This window comes from Eumetopias jubatus, unplaced genomic scaffold (genome assembly GCF_037043125.1).
Source record: "Eumetopias jubatus isolate StellerSeaLion01/CBP00866 unplaced genomic scaffold, mEumJub1_p1.0 scaffold_10, whole genome shotgun sequence".
Classification (NCBI taxonomy): domain Eukaryota; kingdom Metazoa; phylum Chordata; class Mammalia; order Carnivora; family Otariidae; genus Eumetopias; species Eumetopias jubatus.
This window is the reverse complement of record NW_028274816.1, coordinates 108,068,280-108,093,941: the sequence shown is the minus strand read 5'-3', so window position 1 is coordinate 108,093,941 and position 25,662 is coordinate 108,068,280. Positions and strand designations below refer to the sequence as shown.

Sequence of the window (25,662 nt, the reverse complement as noted above, 5' to 3'; positions counted from 1 at the left end):
TGAAACCAGGATGTTCGTTCTCATTGATCCCCTGAAATTGCAGGGTTATATTCGCTGATAAGTTGAGTCCAAATAAGATTCTGCACTGACATTTAAGGGTCAATAAATATGCATTAGCTGCTAACCAAGCAGGCTGTAAAGTGAACGAGCTTATATGAAAACTATGGGTATAAAAGATCATCTCTGCATGGACGTGGGCTGTATGAATCTACTAGAACTTAAAGTTCTAGCCAGTGTTTATTAAGTGTGCATTCCAGACACCGAGATAAATATTTCATAATGTCTTTCCATTGCCCTGAGGAAAAAAGAATGTATCACTTCTTTACCTTGGCCTTCAAGGGTCCTCGTGATGTGGCCTCTGTACCCTCCTCCAACCCCATCTCGTACACCTCTCACACTGGGCACCAGCCACGCTGGCCTTTCAGTTTGCCAAGTATATTATATTCCAGGCTGAAAGCCTTTGTCTTGTTCTCTGCTTTGCCTAGAACATCCCAGGACCAGATATTCAATTGGCTGCCCTTTCTGGCGTCGAGGTCTTATCTCACCAAAGCCTTTCCTCACCCCTGAGTCTTAGCTGACTACTCCTGCCTCAGTTTGACCCTGCCTTCCCGTGGCCTTGCTTGGATTCCTCTTGCCAGTAGTCTGGTAACGTTTGTGAGAAGCATGAATTTTGTCTGCTCTGTACCCTGCTCTATCTTTAGCCTCTGCTACTGTGAGACACACAAATATTGATAAATTGATAAATTTGTTGTTGAAAAATTGATAAATAGTTGTTGAATGTTGAATGAATAAGAGAAGAAGCTCATAACTTGTTTCACAGCTAAGTTCATAGCTAATGAATGGCAAAGCTGAGAGTCAAACCTAGGGCTGTCCGAATTCTGTGCTGTTAGCACCACCCTTCCCTCAAACAAGGACTATCCCATTCTTTATCACCTTATCAGTTCAAAATGTTGCTAGACTTTCTTTTGGCATTGCCTTCAGAATCTTCTTCTTTTGAAATCTGGTGGTAGCGGATTTTGATTCTTTGAATTTAAATACCTGCAAGTTATTCAGAACCAGATCTGTTAAATAAGATGGGTAATCAAGCTAGGGAAAACTATTGAGGGAAACAGAATAATTACAAAGTAACCACACACGATGCGGTTTTCTTTTTAAAATTGGATCTAAAAGAAGAATACTATAAGAAGTTGGAGGCTGTAGCAACCACATTGTAGCAGGCGCATTGTAGTAGGCGTAGAACCTCCTAAGGGGCCTTCTTAAAAGAGAGTATTCATTTGGGTATAAAATATTTCCATTGTGTGGATTAAAAGAAACTGATTTTGTCACTTTCATAGTTACACCTGATACATGTGAAAATCAGTTTCGCATTTTAGTACAATGTTCCATACCTGCACACCTGAAAATGATAGTCTCTCAAACTAGGAGATGCACTTGCTTGGTTTTATTCTGTCAGGCTTTAGATGACAGATTTCAGCTTTGTTGTTGGTCAGGGTAGGAAGTTAACTAGCCAGGAAAGAAATTGTGCGTAAAGTATAAAATGATACCAAAAGATACTAACTGAAGCAAAAGAATAAGGATAGGTGCCAAACTAAGATTCTTTGGTTGATACTTTTCACTCCAGTTGTAACTCACTGTGTTTGTTTATATCAAATTTTTTTGAAGTTTTTTTTGCTCCCTATGTTGCTTTTGTTTCCTTATATTTTTTCCTGAAGATTTTTTTTCTCTTTATTTTCCTATTTTCTTTTTGCTTTCTCCTCACTAAACTTGACATTTTGCAGTGTATTTCAGGAAAGGTTGGAGTTGGCAATATTATTTTTGAGGGGCTTGGGGGGCTTTGAGAGAGGGCATATCTTTTTGGAGGAGCAAATGTGTGGCATTCACTGAAGATGATAATAGTGTCTTTGTGCTTTTCCTTTGAAAAGAAAATAATGTTTTTAGCTTGAGATACTTGGAGTTTTTTTAACCATTGTTTATGCTAAGGAAAAAAATGAGATAGGGCTACCTATGTACAAACGTTATCTTCTGTCATTTTTAAATAGTTAATATCTAAATTATTTCTAAAATTATCTAATTTCCTTTTAATAGAGAAGTAACCCACCTAGTTTATGGCAAAGCTTAAATTACGTGGTGATCTTCTGATCCCACTCAGCGTTCTTGCTGTCACCGTTGACATTCTTATTAGCTAACATGGTAGCTAATAAATTTGCACCTTGTAGAAAGGAAAGCTTCTGTTTTGAAACAAACATTCCATTACAGAATAAAATTATCATTTCTGAGGGCTAGATCTTCATTTTTCAGATACCACTTACCATAATTGGAACTAAGTTCCTTTGGGTGGGGGGTGTATCTGTGCTGTGTCATGTATTATTGATTTCTTCTACTTTTAAGACTGAACGTTCTTCACGCTCCGAAAGGAAAAGAAGAGACTCATTCGGGATGTTTGACGGTTATGATAGCTGCAGTGAGGACACGAGTAGCAGCTCCAGCTCTGAGGAGAGTGAAGAAGAAGTTGCTCCTTTACCTTCTAACCTCCCAATTATCAAAAACAATGGACAAGTGTACACATACCCAGATGGTAAATCTGGCATGGGTGAGTGTTTACAGCCTTCCGCTGTTATTCAGCTTCATGTTGGAGGTTATGTTTTAGTTCCATTTCTTCTGTCATTTCCCTTCCTTAGAATTTTTCAAGGAATAAAGAAAGGCAGTCCGAAACTTAAGAGTTGTAGATAAGACCATTAGATTTCTGTTTGATCTCTTTATCTTGCCTACCTGCTGTATTCTGGCGGAGGGCAAGTAGAACAAAATAAAAACAAAAGGCTATTGAGAAACATAATGTTGGACATAAATTCAGTCATTAGATAGTAAATCCCTGTGTAACTGAGTGTGTAGGATCGCGGGCTTGTAGAGTTGACAGGTACTTGCAGGGTAAAGTCTCTATCCTCTACAAAAATTCCTCATGGGAAGTTTTCTGTTTTAACGCTTCCAGTGATAACGTATCTGTAATTACCAGAATATCCTTTATATTGGACCAAAATTACCCGTGCTCTAAATTTTGTCTTTGGGTCTTAATTTTGTCTTTTAAAGGTACCCAGAATAATTCTAATCCTTGTTACAATGATCTCCCTTCACACTAGAACACTCTGAGTAACTCTAGTTGCTTCGGTCATTTCTTGTAGTATCACAGTGATTTTAATTCCTGAATATATCCTGCTCACCGTCTTCCGGGCATACTTTGGATTACGTGGTAGTAAGGTGACAGCTTGTCCTGACTTGCCCGAGACTGTCCTGTTTTTAGGATTGAAAGTCCCATCTCCTGGAACGCACCTCAGGCTGGTGGTTGGTCACCTGTGTGATTAGGGCAGAAGGTAATTCCGCCTTCATCTCCTTTTTTCAGGACACTGTGTTTCCACTCATGCCACACAGTTGCTTTAGCTTTTTTGAAAATAATACTGATTTTGCATATAGCTGAAATTCTTTAATCTTTTCTACAGCTTTACCAGTAAACCAATTAAACCAGTTTCGTGCATTGGCAGTTGACTTTTTTTTTTTTTTTTTAAGATTTTTAAGAAATCTCTCCTCCCAGCTTGGGGCTTGAATTTAGAACCCCAAGATCAAGAGTCACATGCTCCACCAACTGAGCCAGCCAGGCACCCCAACTTTGTTTTTTAATATATGAGGCTGATTTGAATATACTTTTAGGAACAGCACAAGCAAGGGCTATGGGAGCAGGAAGGGCAGGTGATGAATTCTCCCTAGGTCCAACCAGAGAGGGCTTCACAGGGCAGGCAGCCTTTGAGCTGGCTTTGAAGGACAAAGGTGGAAGGTGTGGGAGAAGCCTGTGGAAGAAGGGAACTGTCGTAGCACAGGTTGGCAGGTAGGACTTCGAAGGAGTAACGCTGAGCCATTCAGCTGTGGCAGGCACATGGGTGACTAACCACAAGAAACATCGCTTAGAGATGAAAGATTTGGAAATACAACCATCTGGGGGACTGCAGTGTCTGAGAACATAGTTTTAAATCAGTCAGTGCTCACTGAGGGCCTCCCACAGGGTCCTGGCTTCTGGTTACTTGCTGTCAGCAAAGAGGCTTCCTATTGGCAAAAGCTGAAGGACACACTCCCACTTCACTTGGGAGCCAGACAAGGTCATTTCCAAGGACATCACAAAGACTAGGGCACAGGGGAAAGAAGGTGGAACAGGCAGATTTGGAGTTAAATTTTTGGCCCTGAGCAGGCTTCTGACCCACGGAGCCTGTTTTTCTGTCTGTACAGTTGGGATGTGGTTACCTGCTAGGCAGGGTGGCCTGAAGCCAAGGGTGACAGGAAGTATCCCCAGAAGCCCCGGCTGGGGCTACATACACCAGAGATGCTTGAGAACACTGAATGTGAATAGGATCCAGCCTTGTTTGATACCGCTTAGATTCAGAAGTGAGTCCGCCAGGATCCCATTCTGATTTTAACAGTTGAAAAATGATTCAGGGCCTGAAGAGGACCCAGGAGTGATTTCAAGCTTACTCCCAGGTTGGGGCTGTAGGGGGGCCTAATTGATGAAATCAGCTTCACATTTCTCTTAATGGCTCTCTCGATAAAGGGAAGCAGAGTAGCAGTGATCTGTGCTGGAATAACTGTCATAGAACCTCAGCAGCCAAAAGCCAGGTTTGGAGGCCTGGCCATGGGTCTAAGGGCAAAAAACTGGAGCTGACCCCCAGGCCTGGCCATCAGGATGATGGAAGGCAAGTACAGCAGCAGAGGTTTCCCCTTTGGACATTGGTTGAGCTACATACTGTGCTGGTCCTGGGAGACCTGTCTCTGAGTGTGGCAGGATACTGGTAAGAATTGGGCCCTCCCTGGGCGCGTGGGTGGCTCAGTCAGTTAAGCGTCTGCCTTTGGTTCAGGTCATGATCCCAGGGTCCTGGGATCTAGTCCTGCATTGGGCTCCCCGCTCAAGGGGGGAGTCTGCTTCTCCCTCTCCCTCTGCCTGCCACTCTGCCTACTTGTGCTCTCTCTATCTCTCTGTCAAATAAATAAAATCTTAAAAAAAAAAAAAAAAAAAGAATTGGGCCCTCCCTCAGTCCCCAAAGGACAAGCTCTGGATTTGGAGACAAAAGCTTCTGGGGGCTTTTCCTTTTGAGACTTGCCAAGTTCTAGCCCCTTTCCAGCTGCAGTTTTTTGTTTTGTTTGTTTGTTTAAGATTTTATTTACTTACTTATTTGAGAAAGAGAGCACACATACGAGTCAGGGGAAGGAGGAGGAGCAGAGGGAGAAGGAGAAGCAGACACCCCACTGAGCAGGGAGCCCACCATGGGGCTCAATCCCAGGACCCTGGGATCGTGACCTGAGTCGAAGGCAGCTGCTTAACCAACTGAGCCACCCAGGCACCCCTGCAGTTGGTTTTTTAAATCCAAGGTTTAAGACTTTAAATTATTCCAGGGGCGCTTGGGTGGCTCAGTCATTTAAGCATCTAACTCTTCATTTCGGCTCAGGTCATGAGATCGAGCCCCGAGTCTAGCCTGCTTAAGATTCTCTCTCCCTCTCCCCTCCCCCACCCCCCAAATAAATAAATGAATAAATTCACATAACCTTTTTCTTACTAAGTTTTGGTCTTAGAAATTTTTTATTTCTGGGGCACCTGGGTGGCTCAGTCGTTAAGCGTCTGCCTCCGGCTCAGGTCATGATCCCAGGGTCCTGGGATCGAGCTCAGCATTGGGCTCCCTGCTCCATGGGAGACATCTCTCTCCCACTCCCCCTGCTTGTGTTCCTTCTCTCTCTGTGTCTCTCTCTATCAAATAAATAAATAAAATCTTTTAAAAAAATTTTTTATTTCTAATTTTGTCATTTAATGTGAAGGTTGTGTTGCATAATATTCTAGTTTTATGCCATTTGCAGATTTGATGATAATGCCCTGTAGGTCATATTCTAGTCCTTTGATTAAAAAGTTGAATAGCCCAGGGCCTGGTACAGAGTCCTACAGGCCGTATCAAAAAACTCCCCATCACTGGGGCGCCTAGCTGGCTCATTTGGAAGAACACGTGACTCTTGATCTCAGGGCCATGAGTTTGAGCCCCACATTGAGTGTAGAGATTACTGAAAAATAAAGTTAAAAAACTGGGGGTACCTGGCTGGCTCAGTCGGTAGAGCATGCAACTCTTGATCTTGGGGTTGTAGGTTCAAGGTCCACACTGGGTGTAGAGATTACTTTAAAAATCTTAAAAAAAAAAAAAACAAAACTTCCTGTCATTTATCAGGACCCACTAGGTGTGGTCATCCAGTCAGTTAAAACTTCTACTTCACCTTAAATTTCTCAATCATTGACAAAGCCACATGAGAGATTTTATCAAATGTGTTAACTCCTTGGAAAAAAAAAAAATCGGCTTCTATTAATACACAGTCGACCCTCGAACAACACAGGTTAGGAGTGCTAATCCCCCACACAGTCAAGTTCATGTGTAACTTTTGACTCCCCAAAAAGTTAATTACTAATAGCCTACTGTTGACCAAAAGCCTTACTGATAACATTAACAGTTAACACATATTGTGTATGTTTTCTATATTACATAATGTATTTTTGCATTAAAGTAAGCTAGAGAAAAAATATTTTTAGGACGATCCTAAGAAAAGAGAAGATACGTTTATAGTACCATGTCATATTTATTGAAAAAAATCCACATAGATGGACCCATACAGTTCAAACCCATGTTGTTCAAGGGTCTACTCTATACTCTCGCCATGGTTTAGTTATAACAGTTCAGTAATAACACAAAAGGAAATAAGGTTTATTGAAACTTTATATGTGCCCAGGTCTATTTTAAATACTAGAGATGCAGAGAGAAACAATATAGAATAGTCCCTACCCTGGTGGAGCTTACACCCTAGTAATGGGAATTATAGTTTGATAGGTATAATTCTTGACAAAGATTCCCTTGGGATCACAACTTCCTTACCTAGATGGTCACAGACCTTTTTAATTATCTGTTCTGTAATTTTTTCAACAGGAAACCATACAGTTTTTTCTCTCCTTAAACACCCTTTCTTCATCTCTAATCCTGTGGTACCATATCTTTCTTCCATGATTTCTCAATAAATTTATAAGTACTGGTTAAACTACCTCCAGGTGAGCTGTTTGCATGGAGATTTGAACCCACTCAGGCAGTTGTTTGCTATGTTACTTTCTGGATTTTTTTTCCCCCTCTTTGGAGGAATAAATGACAAATATGGTTGTATGTATTTAACATGTACAATGTGATGATTTGATATATATATATATATGTATGTATGTATGTTCTGGAATGATTACCAAGATCAAGATAAGTAACCTGTCCATCGCTTCACATAATTAGCTCTCCTTTCGTGTGTAGGATCATGGAAAAGAGCACAGTATCTACTCCCAGCAGCTTTCTAATATGCAGTACAGTATTATTAACTGCACTTACCATGCTGTATGTTAGATCTTCACAGTTTACTCTTCTTATAACTGAAACTTTGTACCCTTTGACCTACATGTCACCCTCCCCCCCAGCCTCTGGCAATCACCATTCTCTTTTCTGTTTCTATGAAATTGGTTTTTTTTTTTTTAGGCTTCCACATGTAAATGATCCCATACACTATTTCACTTAGCATATGCTCTCCGGGTTGAACCGTGTTGTCACAAATGGCAGGATTTCCTTCTTTTTTTGTGAATGAATAATATTCCATTACAATGACCCTTCTTCTAATTCTGCCCTTCGGATTATTGTCCAGTATGCGAATTTACAAAAGAGGCACATTTAGTAGTCAGAGTCTTGTTTTCCTCTGTTAGCAAAAGGAATAGTCAAGCACCTTCCTCAAGCTTTGAGCCCGTCCTCCTTGTCCTCTGAACAGAACTTGAAAGAATCTGTTACCCTTAGCATTTTTCCAAGACTTGGCTCTTTCTAGGCTGCACTTTGTGTTAATCCTCAGTTACGTTGCACTTCTTTTCATCTTTTGTTTATAATCCATTCAGAAAGTTAGAGCTCTTAGTGTGTATGAAAATGCCTGGCACATGGCAAGCACTAAGGACATGTAAGTGGAATCTGCTTTATATTTGCTCGTGGGTTTAGACCCTTGTAAAGCCTGTTAGACCTTGAGCTATGGTCAGACTTTCTGGAACTGTAGCCATGGCATCGTACCAGTCTTTTCTCTAACTGTTGTCGAGGCTTTTCCATCATTTTGGTAACAGAAGACATTTTCTGTCTCATGTTTAAATTCAGACCTTTAGATAGTAAGTTATTAAAACTGTTAGTTAAAAAATGGGTTTTATTTTGTGATCATGACACCACTGTTTTTGTTTTCTTAATTAGCTACCTGCGAAATGTGTGGGATGGTTGGTGTGCGAGATGCATTTTACTCCAAAACAAAGCGTTTCTGTAGCGTTTCATGTTCACGAAGCTATTCGTCAAACTCCAAGAAGGCCAGCATTTTGGCCAGACTTCAGGTAACGGTACAGAAACCTTCTTGTTCTTTATGTCTGCTATTTCTATGGCTTTCACTGTTTATCTGTCAATTGATCGTGATTCACTGCACTCCACTTCTACCCAGTTGGCCAGTTACCACTTTATACCCTTTTTTTTTTTTAATACATGGTCCCCAGAGTTTGCTCCGTCTATAAAATTGAACAGCTATTATAAACAGACAAGGCATACTCTCCAAACTGTATAAGTGAAAGAAAAATATATACTCTTTTTCTGAGTAAGTATAAATATAATAAACACCTCGTTATATACAGAAACTGAAGCCATTTTTCCCCCTTGTTTTCTTTTGAGTTAACATCAAGGTAGAATCATTCAATATTTGGGGGGAAATGGTTTACCCTTTGGTATTATCTCTCCATCATCTTTGCTTTGTACTTTTGATTGCAACCTATTTGATACCTTGAACAAATGTGTTTGGTTAATCCAACTAACCTTTTTGAAAACGTTCATGGTATAAAAAGAAATTCGTCTTTCTTTAAATGTACCTCAGTGCCTACAAAATGGAGATTTGATCATTTGACTAAGTTGTTACCATTGTAGCATATAAACAATGTTTTTAAGGCATTTAAGTGACTTCTGTAATAGATTTGATCACATTTTTCTTACTCTCCTTTTAACTTATTGTGATCATTACATAGCACTGAAAGGATTATATAAATTCCCCAAATTAAGGAAATACATCACTTAGATGTATTTCTATATTTCAGATAGACAGTACGTAAGATCCTGAGCAGTGGTCTGTACCCAAATGGATGGCAGTTTGTCACACTGTGAATTTGGCCCATGATCATTTTGTCATTGATCTTTTGCGTTAGCACTAAAGGTATAAACCTCAGTCACTTGCTCTTTAAACATTAAATTATCTTCTCTTACCATAAAAATAGCAATGCTTGGCAACCTGCATGAGTGAATAACCACTGGTTTTATCTAGTATAAGAAGGAATCAAGTATCCACCACAGCCTATATTTTAACATTATGGGATATAATTTTTTATTAACATATTAATTTGCATATTGCTGTTTTAGTTTGCGCCAGCCCTGCTACCCATGTTAGACATCTACACTGTAGCAGGACTCCAAAACCATTTCTCACATTAAAAGTCCTTGTCTGTTTTCTCTGCTTTAATAATTTTCTAAACCCTTGATGTTACTTAAGCAGAATGGGTAGTATGCAGTCAGGTTAATTTTTTTGGTGGAGGGGGGTGGATGAAAAAGAATCCTATTTACTTAACTCTTCTTGTTTTAGGGTAAGCCTCCAACAAAGAAAGCAAAAGTTCTTCAGAAACAACCTTTAGTTGCTAAACTAGCCGCATATGCTCAGTATCAAGCTACCTTGCAAAATCAAGCAAAGACTAAAGCAGGTAATATCGGTGAATGTAATAGAGGTGAAATATTGGATACTGATTCATGTAGTTTGAGTTAATGACATTTTAATTTTGGGTTTTGTTAACTAAGCCATTTCTAGGTTCTACTGGTACAGTATGACATTAGGCTTCCTGATGATGGTTTTAATTTCAATAAATAATTCTAGAAGAGAGTTGTGTTCACAAGTTAACAGTACTTGGGGTAGTACCCCTAACATTTTTTATTTGGCTTATTATTTTCTGTGTACAGGTTCTGCGTGCTGTGGATGGTGGGGAGCTTTGTGGGGATAAAAAGCAAAGAAATAGGACATTTAGCAAGCTTTGTAGGGAGTGGGGAGAAGAGAGTAGTAAGAGGAAGAGATTGAGGAAAGGATCATTTCTAATAGAAGATTCTTGACAGGAGAGCAGAAGCAGGGAGATGTAGCAGGAATTAAAGCAGTGAAAAACCCTCCTGAAGGTATCAGTAGCAGGTACTGGCTAGAAATCTTTGAGGTGCCCAGTAAAAGCTGCGTGGGAATAAAAACCCGAAAGCCAGCCATGGCATTCTTTGTTATCCTGAACACTTCTGTTCTCCGCTGTTCTTTGCTGCTCATTACTGAAGAGCTCTTTCTTACTTCACTTCCCAAGCAGCTTGTGCTACGTGTGGAACACAAACTATTTGTTTGCAGGTATGATCTATGCAAAAGTTCATGTTTACTTAGAAAAGTTCTTAAATCTGTACAGGAAAAAAGAAAACTTCCTTTCAAGGTGATAAGTTAATTTTATATCATTTCACATTTTCATGTCAGTGAAAGATTTGAGAATTGGAATATACCTAAATTTATTTGTTTTCAGCAGCAGTCTCCATGGAAGGCTTCAGCTGGGGTAACTACATCAATAGCAATAGCTTTACAGCAGCTCCAGTTACCTGCTTTAAACATGTGAGTATGCAATTTTTCACCTCCTATTGAAATGCTTAGTCATTGTTTAAAGCTGAAGACACAATAACACCTAAGTGTCTTGTCTTTAGAAGATCTTTATTTTGTACAATGTCATAAAAATGTTTCTTTTTTATTATACTTATTAGTAATAAAAAACAATGTCTAGAAGTTCTACAAGTAAAAGCATCCTTTAAAGAAATTATAATTTGAAATTATTCGAATAGGGAAAAATACTAGTCTCCTCCAATTTTCATACTAAGCTGAACCATATACAGTTTGCTGGTTTTGTATATCGTGTGTATTGGCAGTGTGGTATGGTCCAATGTAATACAAACCATCCCTCGTGCATGTTACCTAAATCTTTGTGATCTGACCTGATAATTCGGAAAAGGAAGGCTCTTTGTTCCAGTTACGTTTTGTCTACAAAGGTAAAATCACAAAACAAGGAACTATAAGTAATACAGCATTGTGGGCTGAAATATGTGATACATACTGGAAAACCCTTTGCAGGATGTTCTTTTTGGCAAGTAGATTCTTACAGAGTATGTGAAGTAATTCAGAATTATTTTAAAAACGTTATCAGAAGATCAGTTAGGGGCGCCTGTGTGGCTCAGTCACTGGGCGTCTGCCTGCGGCTCGGGTCGTGGTCCCGGGGTCCTGGGATCCAGACCCGCATCGGGCTCCCTGCTCGGCCGGAAGCCTGCTTCTCCCGCTCCCACTCCCCCTGCTCATGTTCCCTCTCTTGCTGGGTCTCTCTGTCAAATAAAATTAAAAAATCTTTAAAAAAGAAGATAAGTTTGCTCCTGTTGATTCTTTTTGTTCAGTGATCTGTGATTAATTCTCTCCAATACTTTTTTGACCTTACTACGCATTTACTTTATATATAAAGGTTCTGCCTGCTATTAAAAAAAACTTTCTATCTGCTACTGACTATGTACAAAAAGAAAAGAGAATTTAGAAAATTAATGAATGAAATTTTGCTTACACTAAACATTTTGTTAAGTTAGGACTTTACTTTTAAATAACAGCATGTGGACAAAACTGAGCTTGAGTTCTTGCTGCGGAAACCCAAATGAATTTTCATTTGTTTACGGCCAATACAGACTCTTGATCAAGGCCAAGCATATGAAATCAGTGGTAAGAATGTAAACTAAAGCTGAGTTCATTCATTTGCTAGTTTTCTTTCCTGAAAGTACAGCTGTTCAGCCCCTTTGTTGGTGGCATGCTGACTCTCTGCAGCAGCCTAAAAGGGATCCTAGAGACTTTACTCAGTGTGTAAAGTAGGTGATGTACTTCACCGTAAGGTGGATAGTAGTGTTACATTTGTGAAATAGGTTAAATAAATACACAGCAACAGCAACATTAAAGAGAACTGCAAAGCAGATCTTTCTCTTTCTCTCTCTAGTTCTTTCTGCTTTTGAGAAACTCAGACTCAGATTACGTTCTCAGTTACAATAACTCCTTCATCCCAGATACCTGGAACATTTGTTGTCTCTTCTGAATAGCCTTTATCTCTCTTCCTGTCTTTAATATTCTGGGTTTTTTTTATATTTTGATACCATAAACCATGTAAAGCTGTGTTATGTAAGTAGTCAAGGTATTTTTTTAAAAAACATTTCAAAATCCCAAAAGCATATTTTATTTCATGTCCGGTATATTAAAGTTCTCTGTAAGAAAATCTCTATTATAATAATGAAACTGATTTTGTTTTCAACAAGGCCCTGCCTTGTTTCATCCATCTTGTAGTCTTCTAAGACTCAGACTGCCTGCCCTAACACTGGTTCATCAGTAAGGCCCACTTCTGCCAGACTCCACATCTGCCTTGTCTCCAACTTGAGCACAGGTTGGGGGCCTTTTCCTGCTCATAGGGGATTCTTTTTCAAACATAATTTTAAGAAACATCCAATGTGTAACATGGAAGCAGAACTACTCTGATTGAACCAAGAATTGGGGCTGGGAGCAGTGTCAGAGCCCTGAGTGCCTTGCTTCTTTAACGTAACCCAACTTCTTCTGGAGTAAGGATCACAGGTAAACAAACACTTTTTATTTCTCGGCACTTAAGTATGATTGTGATCAGTTCTAAAATCACAGGATTTCAGGAGTGGAGCTCTTTTTTTCCCACAGTCTATCTTTAAACTTCTGGGAATGAAGTTTTTACAAAGTATATCGTAGGACTGTGTCCTCTTTGATAGTTGCTGTAATTATGCACAGTGCTTCCTGCTCAGTCACTCAGTTACGGCAGTGTTGACATTTTTTTTATAATTAGCAAAGGAAATTGAGCCTCAACTGTTATTAAATTACCTACTTCAAATCTGTATGTCATGATTGTCATCTATCTAGTATATCTTTTATTTTGTCTAGGTGGTAGTTTGGTAGTTTTGAGAGTTTTTCTTTTTTTTTTTTGGTTTTTGGTTTTTGGTTTTTTGGGGTTTATTTCTGTAAGCTTCAGAATTATTACTCTTTTCCCTAATAGACGTAGTTAGGATAAGAGGAAGCTGCACTGATTGATCTAGCAAGGGTGGGGTGGCCAGAGCCTTGGCCCCTGATCCTTGGCTTCCCCTTCCTTGGCAGTCTTGGAAGTTGGAAACCACTGAATTAAGTAATAACACTTTTAATTAATCCTAAATCATACGGTGACAAAACTGTAAAGTATCTTAAAAATCATCTAGTTCATCTAGTCCATCTCTTGTTGTAAATGAAACTCTTGCTACTTTTTTCAGTAGCCGGATTATATTTCAGTTTTGGGCTTTAACCTGCTTTCCATAATTTTAAGTTTTGTTTTTTTTTTTTAATGTAGTTTTTAATTAAGCCCCCCTGGGAAAAATGTTCCTGTGCTTCTTTTACTCATACACTGCTCCCACACAATATTTCTGACACCAGATGTGCAGGTTTTCCACACATCAAGTAATTCTTTAACACCAGCTGGGTGTCTGACAATTCAACTCAATTTTGACACTGTCTACCTGGAGTTAGCATCATGTCCCTCAGGTTAAGGGCTCAGCCACACAAGACTAGCCCCACTTTAGATACCAGTCAGAAGTCCCAGTTGTTACCTATGCTTATGACCAACTGGCTGTAAATCAGGTTTCCCATGACCTCCTTGGGTTCAATAATTTGCTAGAATGGCTTACAGAACTCAGGGAAACATTTGCCAGTTTATTATAAAGGGTATAATAAACAATACAGGTGAACAGCCATATGAAAAGATATGTAAGGCAAGGTTGTGAGAAGGGGCATGGAACTTCACGCCCCCTCTGGGTGTGCCACTCTCCTAGCACCCCCATGTGATCACCAGCCCAGAAGCTCTCTGAACCCTGTATACAGATTTCCCTCATTATCCGAAAGTCCACTTTACACCACTTCACTTTTACGAAAGGCCTGCATTAGTACCTGTTTTCACTAACCAAAAGAAATCAGAAACAGATTTTTGCTTTCAGGAAATGAAAAGTGCTTCCTCACCTTATGCCATTTTAGCTTACAAAAGGTTTTGTGGTTATGATTTTATCTACTTACGGATGGCAGGGGAAGCCTATATTTTGGGATTTTGATGAAGGCTTCATCGTATAGGCATGGTCAATCATGAACTCCACACCCTCTCCCTTTCCCAGGAGGATGGGGACTGGGGCTGAGGGTTCTAAGCTTCTACTCATAGGCTGGTCTTTCTGGTGACCAGCCCCCATCCTGAGGCTGTCTAGGAGCCCACCCAGAGTCTCCACATTAGAACAAAAGATGCTTCTATAGTTTAAGAGATTCCAAAGGATTTAGGAGCTCTGTGTCAGGACCCGGCTCAGAGACCAAATATGAGAACAAAAGATGCTCCTAGTGCTCTTATCACTTAAGAAATTACAAAGGTTTTAAGAGCTCTGTGCCAGGAACCAGGGGCAGAGACTGATACATATATATCAGACTGAAATAGATATTTCTATTTTTTTCTATTTTTTATATATATTTTCGTATTTTTTTCACAACCTCTAACAGCAGTATCCATATCTATCCTAACTATGGAAAAATCAAAAATATTAACTGCAGTACCGATGCCAGTTAGGTACACTGTATACATAAAATTCACAGGTGATTTTCTTCTAGTAATTTATGTATGAACCCAAGAGAGCCTCCAGATGATCAATGTGTATATGCAGATCATTGAGCTTTAAAGCCTTTTTCATTTTTTTGAAAGACCTTAGTCTTTTATTTTTATTTTTTTAAAGATTTTATTTATTTATTTTAGAGAGAGAGAGCACAAGTGGGGGGAGGCGTTGAGAGGGAGTGGGAAAGAATCTCAAGCAGACTCTGCACTGAGGGCAGAGCCCAATGTGGGACTCGGTCTCACAACCCTGAGATCATGACTGGAGCCAAAACCAAGAGAGTTGGATGCTTACCTGTCTGAGCCACCCAGGCCCCCCAAGACTGTAGTCTTTTAAGTTGAAACTGTCCTATTTCCTGTTACTTGCCTTTTAAAATCAAGTAAAACATTTCTTTCTAGACATCACAGCACAGGCCAGAATGTGCTAATATCAAGTGGATGTGAAACATAGAAATCAGTCCTTTAGTCGTGCATTTACAGACTTGAGATTTCTTTCATTTGATACCTGATTATATACTCTGGTGTCCTGTTGATAACTTACTGCTAAGATCAGAAATCATCCTACTTTTTTCTCCCTTAATAATAGTTTTAGTTTTGTTATTTTAAAAAAGGTCCTTTGTACACATGTATACCATAACTTTAAAGCCGACTTTACTGCCTCCACAAAGATACCTGGTATCACTTACTTGGTATATTCTAATCCTCTCTTTGACGCCTGACCTGTATGCCAGGTGTTTGAGAAGGGAAGGTTATCCGCACTTCTTTACAACATATATCACGAGTATATTTTTGGATTTTAAGGTCAAAAACAAAAGTCCTTTTGTTTGTGTATGTACAATAAAAGTAGTTTCTCTTTAAAGTAAAACGATCCATTTCTCAAGTATGTGTTTATTAGTAAAATAATCCATTTCAAGTAAAATTGTTTTTTGCCTTTTTTCCCCTAGCCTTGACCATACATAAACACAACTCCACTGGAAGTTGAAATATTTGTGTCCATTCTCACTCAAGTTAGAATCTTCCGTATGTCATTCTAGATTGCAGAATTTCTTTCTGATGGAAATAAAACTTGAGTTAGTTTCTAGCATTTGTTAGTGCTTCATCTGAGTTAGTTGTCACAGGTCTCGCCGTGAAATAGAATTTGGACTCTGGTATAATAAAAATCACCTGTCTTATTTTTATGTTTTAAAGAAAGCCTAAATAATCTAGATTATTTTAATTTTGGTCTGTTTTCTAAGGTAGTTCTTGATTTTCTGTTGGGATCCCCTGATTCTTAAAACAGTATTGGTTTAATACGTTGTTGGTTTTTTTAATTGTGGGCTATTTTATGCCTTTCAAATTAGTAGTCACTGCTTCCTATCCCTTTTTACACACACATAGCATTCTCCCATTCTTAATCTTGCTTCCGACCCACGCATCCCATTTTCCGTTTATACTCTCCTTATACTCCCCTTCATCCTGCTGCCACCACCTCAAAAAGTAGATTCTGGTCTCAAATCAAAAGGTGAGTGGGCTTTCTGGAGAAAGAGGGAACAATTTTTTTTTTCCTATTTCAACCTACCAATTCCAGCAGGTAGCATTTAGGAGTTCTACTTTCTTTCCAGTTAATTTCCTAGAATGTTTTCTTCCCTTTTTGGCCAAACGGTATTTCATCTTTCTCTACTAGATGAACTAATCATTATGCCTTTTAGTCTTTCACTGGTGGCTTTTTGTACATTTGTCATACCATCATTGGGATAGATTCTTTCTTGGTTTCCTGTGTGCAACTTCAGGGCTAGCCTCTGCCCACTTGTTGAAGATTGTGGGTGGTTATCAAAATAGGTTGGCAGTTCTGTGGAGGGAAATTTGTATTTCTGCCATGAAGCATCATATGTGCAGTATATCAGCCCTCTGAGAGTCTAGCCATCTGGGCTGTTGGACTATCTGGGAATGTTCTTGAATTGCAGAAAATAAGACTTCCCACCCAGTTATTTTTTTATAGATGAGTCAGGTGGAGGTTATCATTCAGTTGTGCTGGGGAGCCCTCAGCATTTGGATTTGGCCATGTCCTGCAGGACCTGATGACAGCTTACCTTGCAGGGAAGGAGAGTCGCTCCCAGATAGCCCTCACGAGTGGCCCTGGAGCAGGAAGTGGTGAAGCAGATCTTCCTGATTTGGGAGGAGCCTGAGGTGGACCTCTCGTCCTGAGTCTGGAAGGTAAATTTGTTGTTACCTGTAAATTATGGTTCTGCTAGTTCATGCTATGCCAATCCAGACTTTCAGAGGTATCCCTCCTGCCAGCAAGAGAAGACAGATGACTTAGATGAAGATGGCTGTCAAGCCCTGGGTCATTTAGTCTTCCACACTTAAGAGTATTCATTTTAAACAAAAGGGCAGATACATCTGTGAAATTACCTTATTATTTCAACACATTGAGCACATGCTATGTAGAAACTATGGTGCTCTTTTTTGTTGTTTCTGTTTCTTCATTTTTTTGTTTCTTAGAGTGAACCATATGGATTGGTTTAAGAGGGTCTAGCAGAACCACAACCTTACAGGCAAGAACAAATGTCACTTTCTGCTACTTTCTCCTATACCAATCCAGACTGTAGGGACAAAAACATTACCCCAATAAAGTGAATATTGTCCTTATTTTTTAAGTGAGCATATTGACACTTTATTTTCCTTAATAAAATGTGGCTAAAAGTTATTTTCTGCAAATAATCGTTAAGGCCAAAAAAAAAAAAAAAAAGTTGGTGAAATTGCCATATCTAGCTGTAAGAGGAGTACTGTATGCCAAATTCACTTAGTAGTATGCCAACCTAACCCCCAGTTTATCAGCATAACTGTGCTTCTTTCTTCTCAACCAAAAATAAACCCATTCCACAAGATTTGGCAGCCAAACAAAGAGGGGTGGATACCCTGCCTTAATTTAGTGCATACATTTAGCTGCATCTATCTGCTCTAATTGGTTCATCCTCACAGGAATGAAAACATGGTCGTCATGTTAATATAGCTTAGCTTAATCTGCGTTACCTATCATCCTTCCAGCCTCTCCTTTTCTGATCGTATCTGCTGGCAATAGGGATGGCCCTACAGTCTAGAATGATGTAGGGGGAGATAGCAGAACCTGAAGAGTCCAGTCTTTCAGTTCAAAAACAGCAGAAAGAGGTAGTCATAATGGATGTACTGTTTTTTTGCACAGCTCAGGGAGATAGTTATGTGTGCCCTTCCAGAATCACCAATATTTGAGATAGGCCACTGTCTCCAAGTTACTGAGGCATATTCATTGCTTGTGCTACTTAAAGTAATAGCCATAATTTGATTCTGTCTTTGGTATCCAGACTTACTCTAGTTCAGGATTATTTCACCTTTTCTTCCTCTCCTTCAGAAATGTCATGAACTATTGAGAGGATAGGGGTTGAGTACTGTTTTAGGCTAATCCTCCTGTGGGTTGGCATCCACCAAAGTATGAGAAACCTTGCATGGAAGACATTTACCCAATGTTCAAATTGGCTAGATCGTGTAACTCTTAGATGTCTTTGTTTGGTCATCTTTGAGCTCTGAAGCTGTTTTGTCTTTTCCTGATTTGTTGGTATTATCAGGTCTTTTATAACCTAACCCAGTCCTTTTCTCTATGTTCAGGGTTCTAAATTATATATATAACGAGCTGATTGTCAAGGCCACAGAAACTGTTTAGTATTACCAGCATTTATATTCCTAAATTCACTAATTTGATTTAATTAACCGTTGCATAAACTTCAAATAATTGTAAATGGCCTCAAGTTTTAAGGATTAAAATGTAATGGAAATTATAATTTGGGCATGTTAGACTTAGGAAAATCTCTTCGTGATACTCATTTAATCGGCTTTCTGAGTCCCCATTCTAACCATGTGGTGTGGAGGCTAGTGATTACCAGTTCTGACATTGAACATTTCCTCTTTGTTTAGAAATAATAAATTATTTAACAATTTACCATGGTATGCATCTCTAAAAACTCTTCAAATCCACCTTTTTAATAACTTTATCAGGTGCTTTTGCCACATGTCTGTTTTAACAGACTATACTTCTGTTTTATGAATTTAACTTAAGTTGAAAATACAGATAACTAAGTTTTGTTTCTCCTGTTAGTGGAAACCACATTGCTCAATTGGAATTATTTTTCTTTCTGCTCTTTGGACAGACCCTTTAAAATTAGAGGTTAAGGTAAAGTGCATTCATTCAGCGTATATTAAAAATAACAAGTTTCTCTGCTCTATCTGGTGAAATCTATTGAGTTTGATAGCTTTTACAAAAATTGCTGCTCAGGTCTAATATTAGGACAGTATTGAATTTTGAAGTTGACATGGATCTATTCTAATATATGTGAAATTGTCTTTATCTTGAGCTTGCCCCTGACACTGGCTTTTTCTAAATAGAATTCTGTGAAAAGGGAAATAACAACTCTATTTTTAGAGAAAAATGAATGAATTAAATGGCATTTTTAATTTAATATTTCCGTTATTGATGGGAATGCTTATTTTTAAATAATGTGTTTTGGGCTTTATGTTAATTAGATGATAACTTAATAATTTTTATATGACAGGCACCTATGGGGACCTGCTGGGGTGATATCTCAGAAAATGTGAGAGTAGAAGTTCCCAATACAGACTGCAGCCTACCTACCAAAGTCTTCTGGATTGCTGGAATTGTAAAATTAGCAGGTGAAAGCACACGTAATAATTTACCAGAAAATGCCAGTTATGTTTTTGTAACTTGTAAGAAAGCATATTTGTAAATTTTGCAAGTGTTGCCAAACAAATAATAAATACGATAATAGGGCAAAGGTTAGCAAATTTTTTTTATAAAAAACCAGATGGTAAACACTTTTAGCTTTGTGGGCAGTACAGTCTCTGTCACAGTTCCTCAGCTCAACCATCGTAGCGAGAAAGCAGCTGTAGCAATACGTAAATGAATAGGCATGGCGGTGTGCTAGTGACACTTGATTTACAAGCACTGAAATTTGAATTTTATGTAACTGTCACATATCATGAAATGTTATTCTTCCTTTGATTTTTTTCAGCCATTTAAAAATGTAAAACCATTCTGAAATGGCAGACTATAAAAAACATCAGGCAGTAGGCCAGATTGTGGGCCATTATATAGTTTGCCAAACTCTGGTATAGGGAAATACTTTGAAAAGTAACAAAAAGTTGAGGTGCTAAGAAGAGTGATAAGGTCCATGATACTAAAAATAAATTAGTGTTGTTAATTTCATCTGTCTTGGTTTATTTTCCTTCATTCCCACTGCTTTCCATATTGCTCATCACATAAATGTGTTAGGTATGTACTGTGTTAGACACTATGGGCAGGTGATGTGCAGAAGTATGAGACCTAGTTTATTCTGTGAGCCGCCATCTGCCAAGTGCTGACCGCATCCGTGACGAGGCACTCAGTGAGTGGTGCAGTGAGGCACTGTAGTACTTTATCAGGCGGCGGGGATGGGGCCTGCAGCTACTCCGATAAGTTGTCCTTAAACTAGAGCTATCTAATGCATCCTCCTCTTTCTTTCCTCTCTCCAGCCATTCTGCCCCAAACACCCTGCCCACAGCTCATTACGTACTGCTGACAGACGATTTACTAAAGATGATCTTCTGTTTTTCTGCTCAGGCATGCATCTTTTTTTTTTTTTTTTTTTTTTTTTTTTTTTTTTTTTGCTCAAGCATCTTTAATCACTTCTTTGTCCTTAAAGGATCGAGATGGTTGGCATTTACAGCTATTGATGAGTTGCTCCATAGACCACTGGCCAAAGTTTTGGTTGCTTCCCAACAGAAATGCTCTCTGTTCTGATGAGGCGAGTTCTCCCTCCTCCCTCATAGAGCACGTTAGCACCTCTGTGCCTTTGCACAGACATTTTACCCAATTCAATTCCCAGCTTTTCCTTGAAACATTTCTCCAGCTATTATAAGCATTCTCTAAATGCTTGTGTTGTTCTCTACACTGTAATTTAAAACAACATATTCTTTCGGTCCTAGATGTTTAAGCCAGTTGCATTTAAATAGCTCTAAAGATCAATGTGTTTAATATCCAAGAATTATTTCTACCTTCCATCTCCAATTTTACGTTTCGATTTTATCTAATTGCATCATATGTCTTATTTAAGCCACTTTAATGACGTTTTAGAATTGAGCCTGATGTTAATCATGAACTAGAGCTCAGCAACAGTTGGCAGACTCATGAATTATTCTGTAAATTACTGAATTTTAAAACTAAAGGTTTAATGCTATAAATTTTCATCATAGATCTTAACACAGGAAAATGCTGACTGAACTTAGCTCCCTGCCTGGAACATAAGTTTATTGGGCCTTTCTTATTCTCCTGAAGGCCTTAAATTAAATTGTAATCTGTTACCAACAGAAGATTTATTAAATTATAGACAGGAGATATTATATACTTTTTATTCTTTCTAAGAAGTAAGGCTTCCCATTCGCTTAGTACGTACAGTCTTTAAGTCCTTTCACATATTTCTTGTGTTTATTGAACTTTTTCACCTAGCATTTTCACATTTTATTTCCAAATAAATAAGACAGAAAAAATTTGATGCTTGAGGTAGCCACATCCAAATTATCCAAAAATATTTGGTCATCTAAGCAGATAGACAAAGCAGTCTCTTTGAAATGTTACTTTAACTGGATTTCTGTGACTTGACGAGGTTTTACCAACTTACTGTAACCTTCTTTTCTTTTATTTTCCAAACTGTACATTCTGGTAGGACTTTCCCACCCGTTTCCACTGAGAATTTCTTTTCTAGAATTTAAGAAACTGTGGGTAAAATTAAAATACATTACAAGGAGGGAAGCCATGCTCTGAAAACAGTTAAACTATAATGACATTATACAAACAGTTCTCAAAGTCTGAGTGGTACACCAGTAGCAGCAGCTTCACCCAGGGACTTGTTAGAAATGCATATTCTCACTCTGCCCCCAGCCCTACTAACTCAGTCTCCGAGTGGGGGAGTGGGGGAGGGGCGGCCATCTGTCTGCTCGCAGGCCCTGCACGGGCTTCTGCTGCGGGCGCACACTAACATCTGACACCCACTGCCGGCTGCTAGGTCCTGTTCGGTTTCATTTCATTTTCTTATTATGTGGTGATTGGTTTGTTGGTTTCAGGTTACAATGCCCTTTTAAGATATGAAGGATTTGAAAATGACCCTGGGCTGGACTTCTGGTGCAATGTGTGTGGCTCTGACATCCACCCAGTTGGCTGGTGTGCAGCCAGTGGAAAGCCTCTTGTCCCTCCTAGAAGTAAGCAGCCTCTTTACCCCTACTGCAGTTGGAATATATGTACTTCAGTGCAGTGTCACACATGGTAATATTCGAGTGATATCAAAATTACAGTAATAACTTTCTGGTTTCACATAACTTATATGCTGGCAAGATATACTTGTTTTCTCTATTTTTGTTACTCTTCTTCAGAACCTTAATACTCTGAGTTGCAGGGAAAATTGTTGTGTTTTTTTTTTTTTTAATAGTTTATGAAGCAATTCTACTCTTTGCTAAAGTGTAACTGGTTATTTCTTTTGTTTTAGCTATTCAGCATAAGTATACAAACTGGAAAGCTTTTCTAGTGAAACGACTTACTGGTGCCAAAACACTTCCTCCCGATTTCTCACAGAAGGTAAAGACAGGATCTTAGAAAGGACTGAAGTGTCGATTGAGAGCTCTAAAAAAGGAATAGCCTGGAAGTTTTTTTAAGGAATTGTTTTAATTTAGTGAGCTAGATGATCTAGTTTAATGTCGAGTGCACTCAGTATTTTTAATGGTATGGTATTGAAATTATTTGTAGATCTTTGTCATGAATTCCGAACAGTTTTTGTCTGCTTTTGTTTAAGGTTTCAGAGAGTATGCAGTATCCTTTCAAACCTTGCATGAGAGTAGAAGTGGTTGACAAGAGGCATTTGTGTCGCACACGAGTGGCAGTCGTGGAAAGTGTAATTGGAGGAAGATTAAGACTAGTGTATGAAGAGAGTGAAGATAGAACAGATGACTTCTGGTGCCATATGCACAGCCCGTTAATCCATCATATCGGTTGGTCTCGAAGCATAGGCCATCGATTCAAAAGATCTGGTAAGCACCTGTCACAAGACCACCTGTTGAAAACATCCTTGAGGCTAAATTATACTACTTGGTTATTTTTTTCTCTGCAGAATAGCAGAGATCAGAAATAGCATTCTACTTGTCAAGGCTGCTCATTCTGCCTTAATTAGGGAAGGTTCACACTAGAATAGCAGTGTCCTGACTCCTTTATATTCCTTCCACTTGTTCTCAATTCAGATATAATGCACTTTTGGTCACAACTACATTTGTTGTCTTACACTCTTCCTAGCCAGCCCATTTGAAAGATCTAAAGGTAGCCTTTCCCCTTGCATTCAGTTCTAATCAAAAGAGCAAGATTAAATGTGGTTAGACTTAATACTGAACACATTAAAGCATACCTCTAAAGTTGTGATTCCCTAACGAAGGAATTACCATCATTCTGATTGGCTAAATGTATTTAATAGCACATGTACTCTGAAGAGAGAAAGACTGTTAGAGGATATTTTTCACCATAAATGTAGAAGGCATGTATTTCTGCCATGTTTTAGAGTATACATACCTTGTGAGTTTGAAACCTTCAAAGAAACGTGGTTTTTGGTCTTCTCACAAATGCTGACAGATTAGTATGTAACTTTTCCTTGTAGATATTACAAAGAAACAGGATGGACATTTTGATACACCACCACATTTATTTGCTAAGGTAAGAAGTTTTTATAAGAACCCTCATTTGTAAATTAGGTTTGAAAGAGGGTTGTGGGTTTTTTCCTAACATTATGGAAATCACAATTACATTTATTCACTTAAAAGGATTAAGACCTTGTGATCCATAGGTGTCACAACTATTGATTATAATTATTCTTAAATTCTGTCTTATTTGCCTGAATTCTCTCTATCCTCTAACGGAGGTTTGAGTTATAATATTAGGTAGGTAGGAGAAGGCATTTGGTATTTTCATCTGATAAGCGTTTTCAAATTGGTAATATTCTAATTATTAAAATGATAACATTTGTAACAGTAGATGTGCTTTCATGTAATTCTTTAGGTAAAAGAAGTAGACCAGAGTGGGGAATGGTTCAAGGAAGGAATGAAATTGGAAGCTATAGACCCATTAAATCTTTCCACAATATGTGTCGCGACTATTAGAAAGGTAAGACTATAGGTTTTCAAACATAGAAATGGCAACTGTAAGAACTGGGTTTAAGGTAATAGAAGAAGCAGGCCCTTAACATATTCCTTCTGACATAGAAGGTATGTATCTGGATCTTCACTGGGGAGAAGGATACCAGGAAAATAAATTTCAGTTTTCATATCAGTGTTTTTTATAGCGTGTTGTCATCTTGAGTCTGCTGCCTTTATTTATGAGGTATATATCCTGAGTTAGAGGAAGAATATTTAAGTTACTTCCTGGTCAAAGCTAATCCAACACAGAATTGTAACATGGCCAAGTTTATCTTCAGTTTCCTGGGTTTTTTTTTTTTTCTTTCCTTTTGTGCCTTTTTCTTCTTTTGGTAGTACTTTATTTTTTTCTTTTTTTCCTCTCTTCTGAAGCTCCTTTTATGAAAAGATCTAGAAGAGTGGTTCTCAATTCAAATAGGCATCAGAATATCCTGAGGAACTTAAAAAAAAAAAAATACAAATGACCAGACCTCTTAAATGCCCACCCCATCCCTGTTCTGATTTCATCAGTCTGCTGGGGGGCCCTAGCATTGGCTTTTTTTTTTTTTAAGTCCCCAGGTAATTGTCCAGTACAGCCGTGGTTAAGAACCACTGATCAGAATCTGATTATATAGGAGTGTAGCTTAAATTGTGATTTGCATTTCAACCCAGTTTAAAGCCTTGAGCCAAAAGAATTAAAAACAGTTATGATTGCTGCCATGTCCCAGACTCTCGTGCTCAAGGTCACACAGCTAGATGAGACCAGCTCCAAGTTTTATTCTTCCTCTTTACCTGACTAGTGATCAGAATTACCTAGTATTATTTAAAACAGATTTCTGGGGCGCCTGGGTGGATCATTTGGTTAAGCATCCAACTCTTGGTTTCATTTCAGACCATGATCCTCAGGGTCATGAGATTCAGAGACCATGATCTCAGGGTCACGTCAGGCTCCATGCTCAGCACAGAGTCTGCTTGAGATTCTCTGCCTCTGCCTCGCCCCCCGTGTGCACGCACTCTCCCTCTCTCAAATAAATAAAAATATAAAAAAAAAAAATTACCTTTAAAACTAAATAAATACATAAATAAAAATAAAACATTTCCATGACCTACTCCAGACCTACTCAATAAGAATCACAAGAAGTATTACACACAATAACGTATTTGTTTAAAAAAGATACAGTTCTCTAGGTGATTCTGATAGCCAGGTCTGGAAACCAGTGCCATTGTACCAGGTTCTGTTCCATGAAATGAGAATGAAGGGTCCAGTGAATGAATATAGCACCAAACTTCACTCAGGAATTAGTTAGGGGCGCCTGGGTGGCTCATTCGTTAAGCGTCTGCCTTCAGCTCAGGTCATGATCCCAGGGTCCTGGGATCGAGCCCCACATCGGGCTCCTGCTCAGCGGAAAGCCTGCTTCTCCCTCTCCCACTCCCCCTGCTTGTGTTCCCTCTCTCGCCATCTCTCTCTGTCAAATAAATAAATAAAATCTTTTTAAAAAAATAAAAAATAAAGGAATTACTTAGTTATTACTTGCCATACTAGGTTTGGTTTGGACTCCAGAAAGCTTATAGTCTTGTAGAACAAGGTAAGATATATAAAAAGT

At 38.7% G+C, this 25,662-nt stretch overlaps 1 protein-coding gene across 8 annotated transcripts in view; it reads left to right on the top strand.

The window, feature by feature from the left end:
- MBTD1 (mbt domain containing 1) overlaps positions 1-25,662 on the top strand; it is a 65,963-nt gene that overhangs the window by 22,446 nt on the left and 17,855 nt on the right. For 3 of the 8 annotated variants that reach the window (XM_088028331.1, XM_028091350.2, XM_028091349.2), the window contains exons 3-12: positions 2,389-2,590; positions 8,313-8,452; positions 9,730-9,844; positions 10,682-10,767; positions 19,414-19,531; positions 21,977-22,111; positions 22,396-22,484; positions 22,699-22,933; positions 23,548-23,603; positions 23,946-24,050. In XM_088028331.1, the coding sequence (XP_087884457.1) occupies positions 2,437-2,590; positions 8,313-8,452; positions 9,730-9,844; positions 10,682-10,767; positions 19,414-19,531; positions 21,977-22,111; positions 22,396-22,484; positions 22,699-22,933; positions 23,548-23,603; positions 23,946-24,050 (1,233 nt within the window). In that variant the 5' untranslated portion in view covers positions 2,389-2,436. Of the gene's footprint in view, positions 1-2,388; positions 2,591-8,312; positions 8,453-9,729; positions 9,845-10,681; positions 10,768-19,413; positions 19,532-21,976; positions 22,112-22,395; positions 22,485-22,698; positions 22,934-23,547; positions 23,604-23,945; positions 24,051-25,662 lie in introns of those variants that run through there. The other 5 variants (XM_028091352.2, XM_028091351.2, XM_028091353.2 and 2 more) reach the window with 5 other exon arrangements.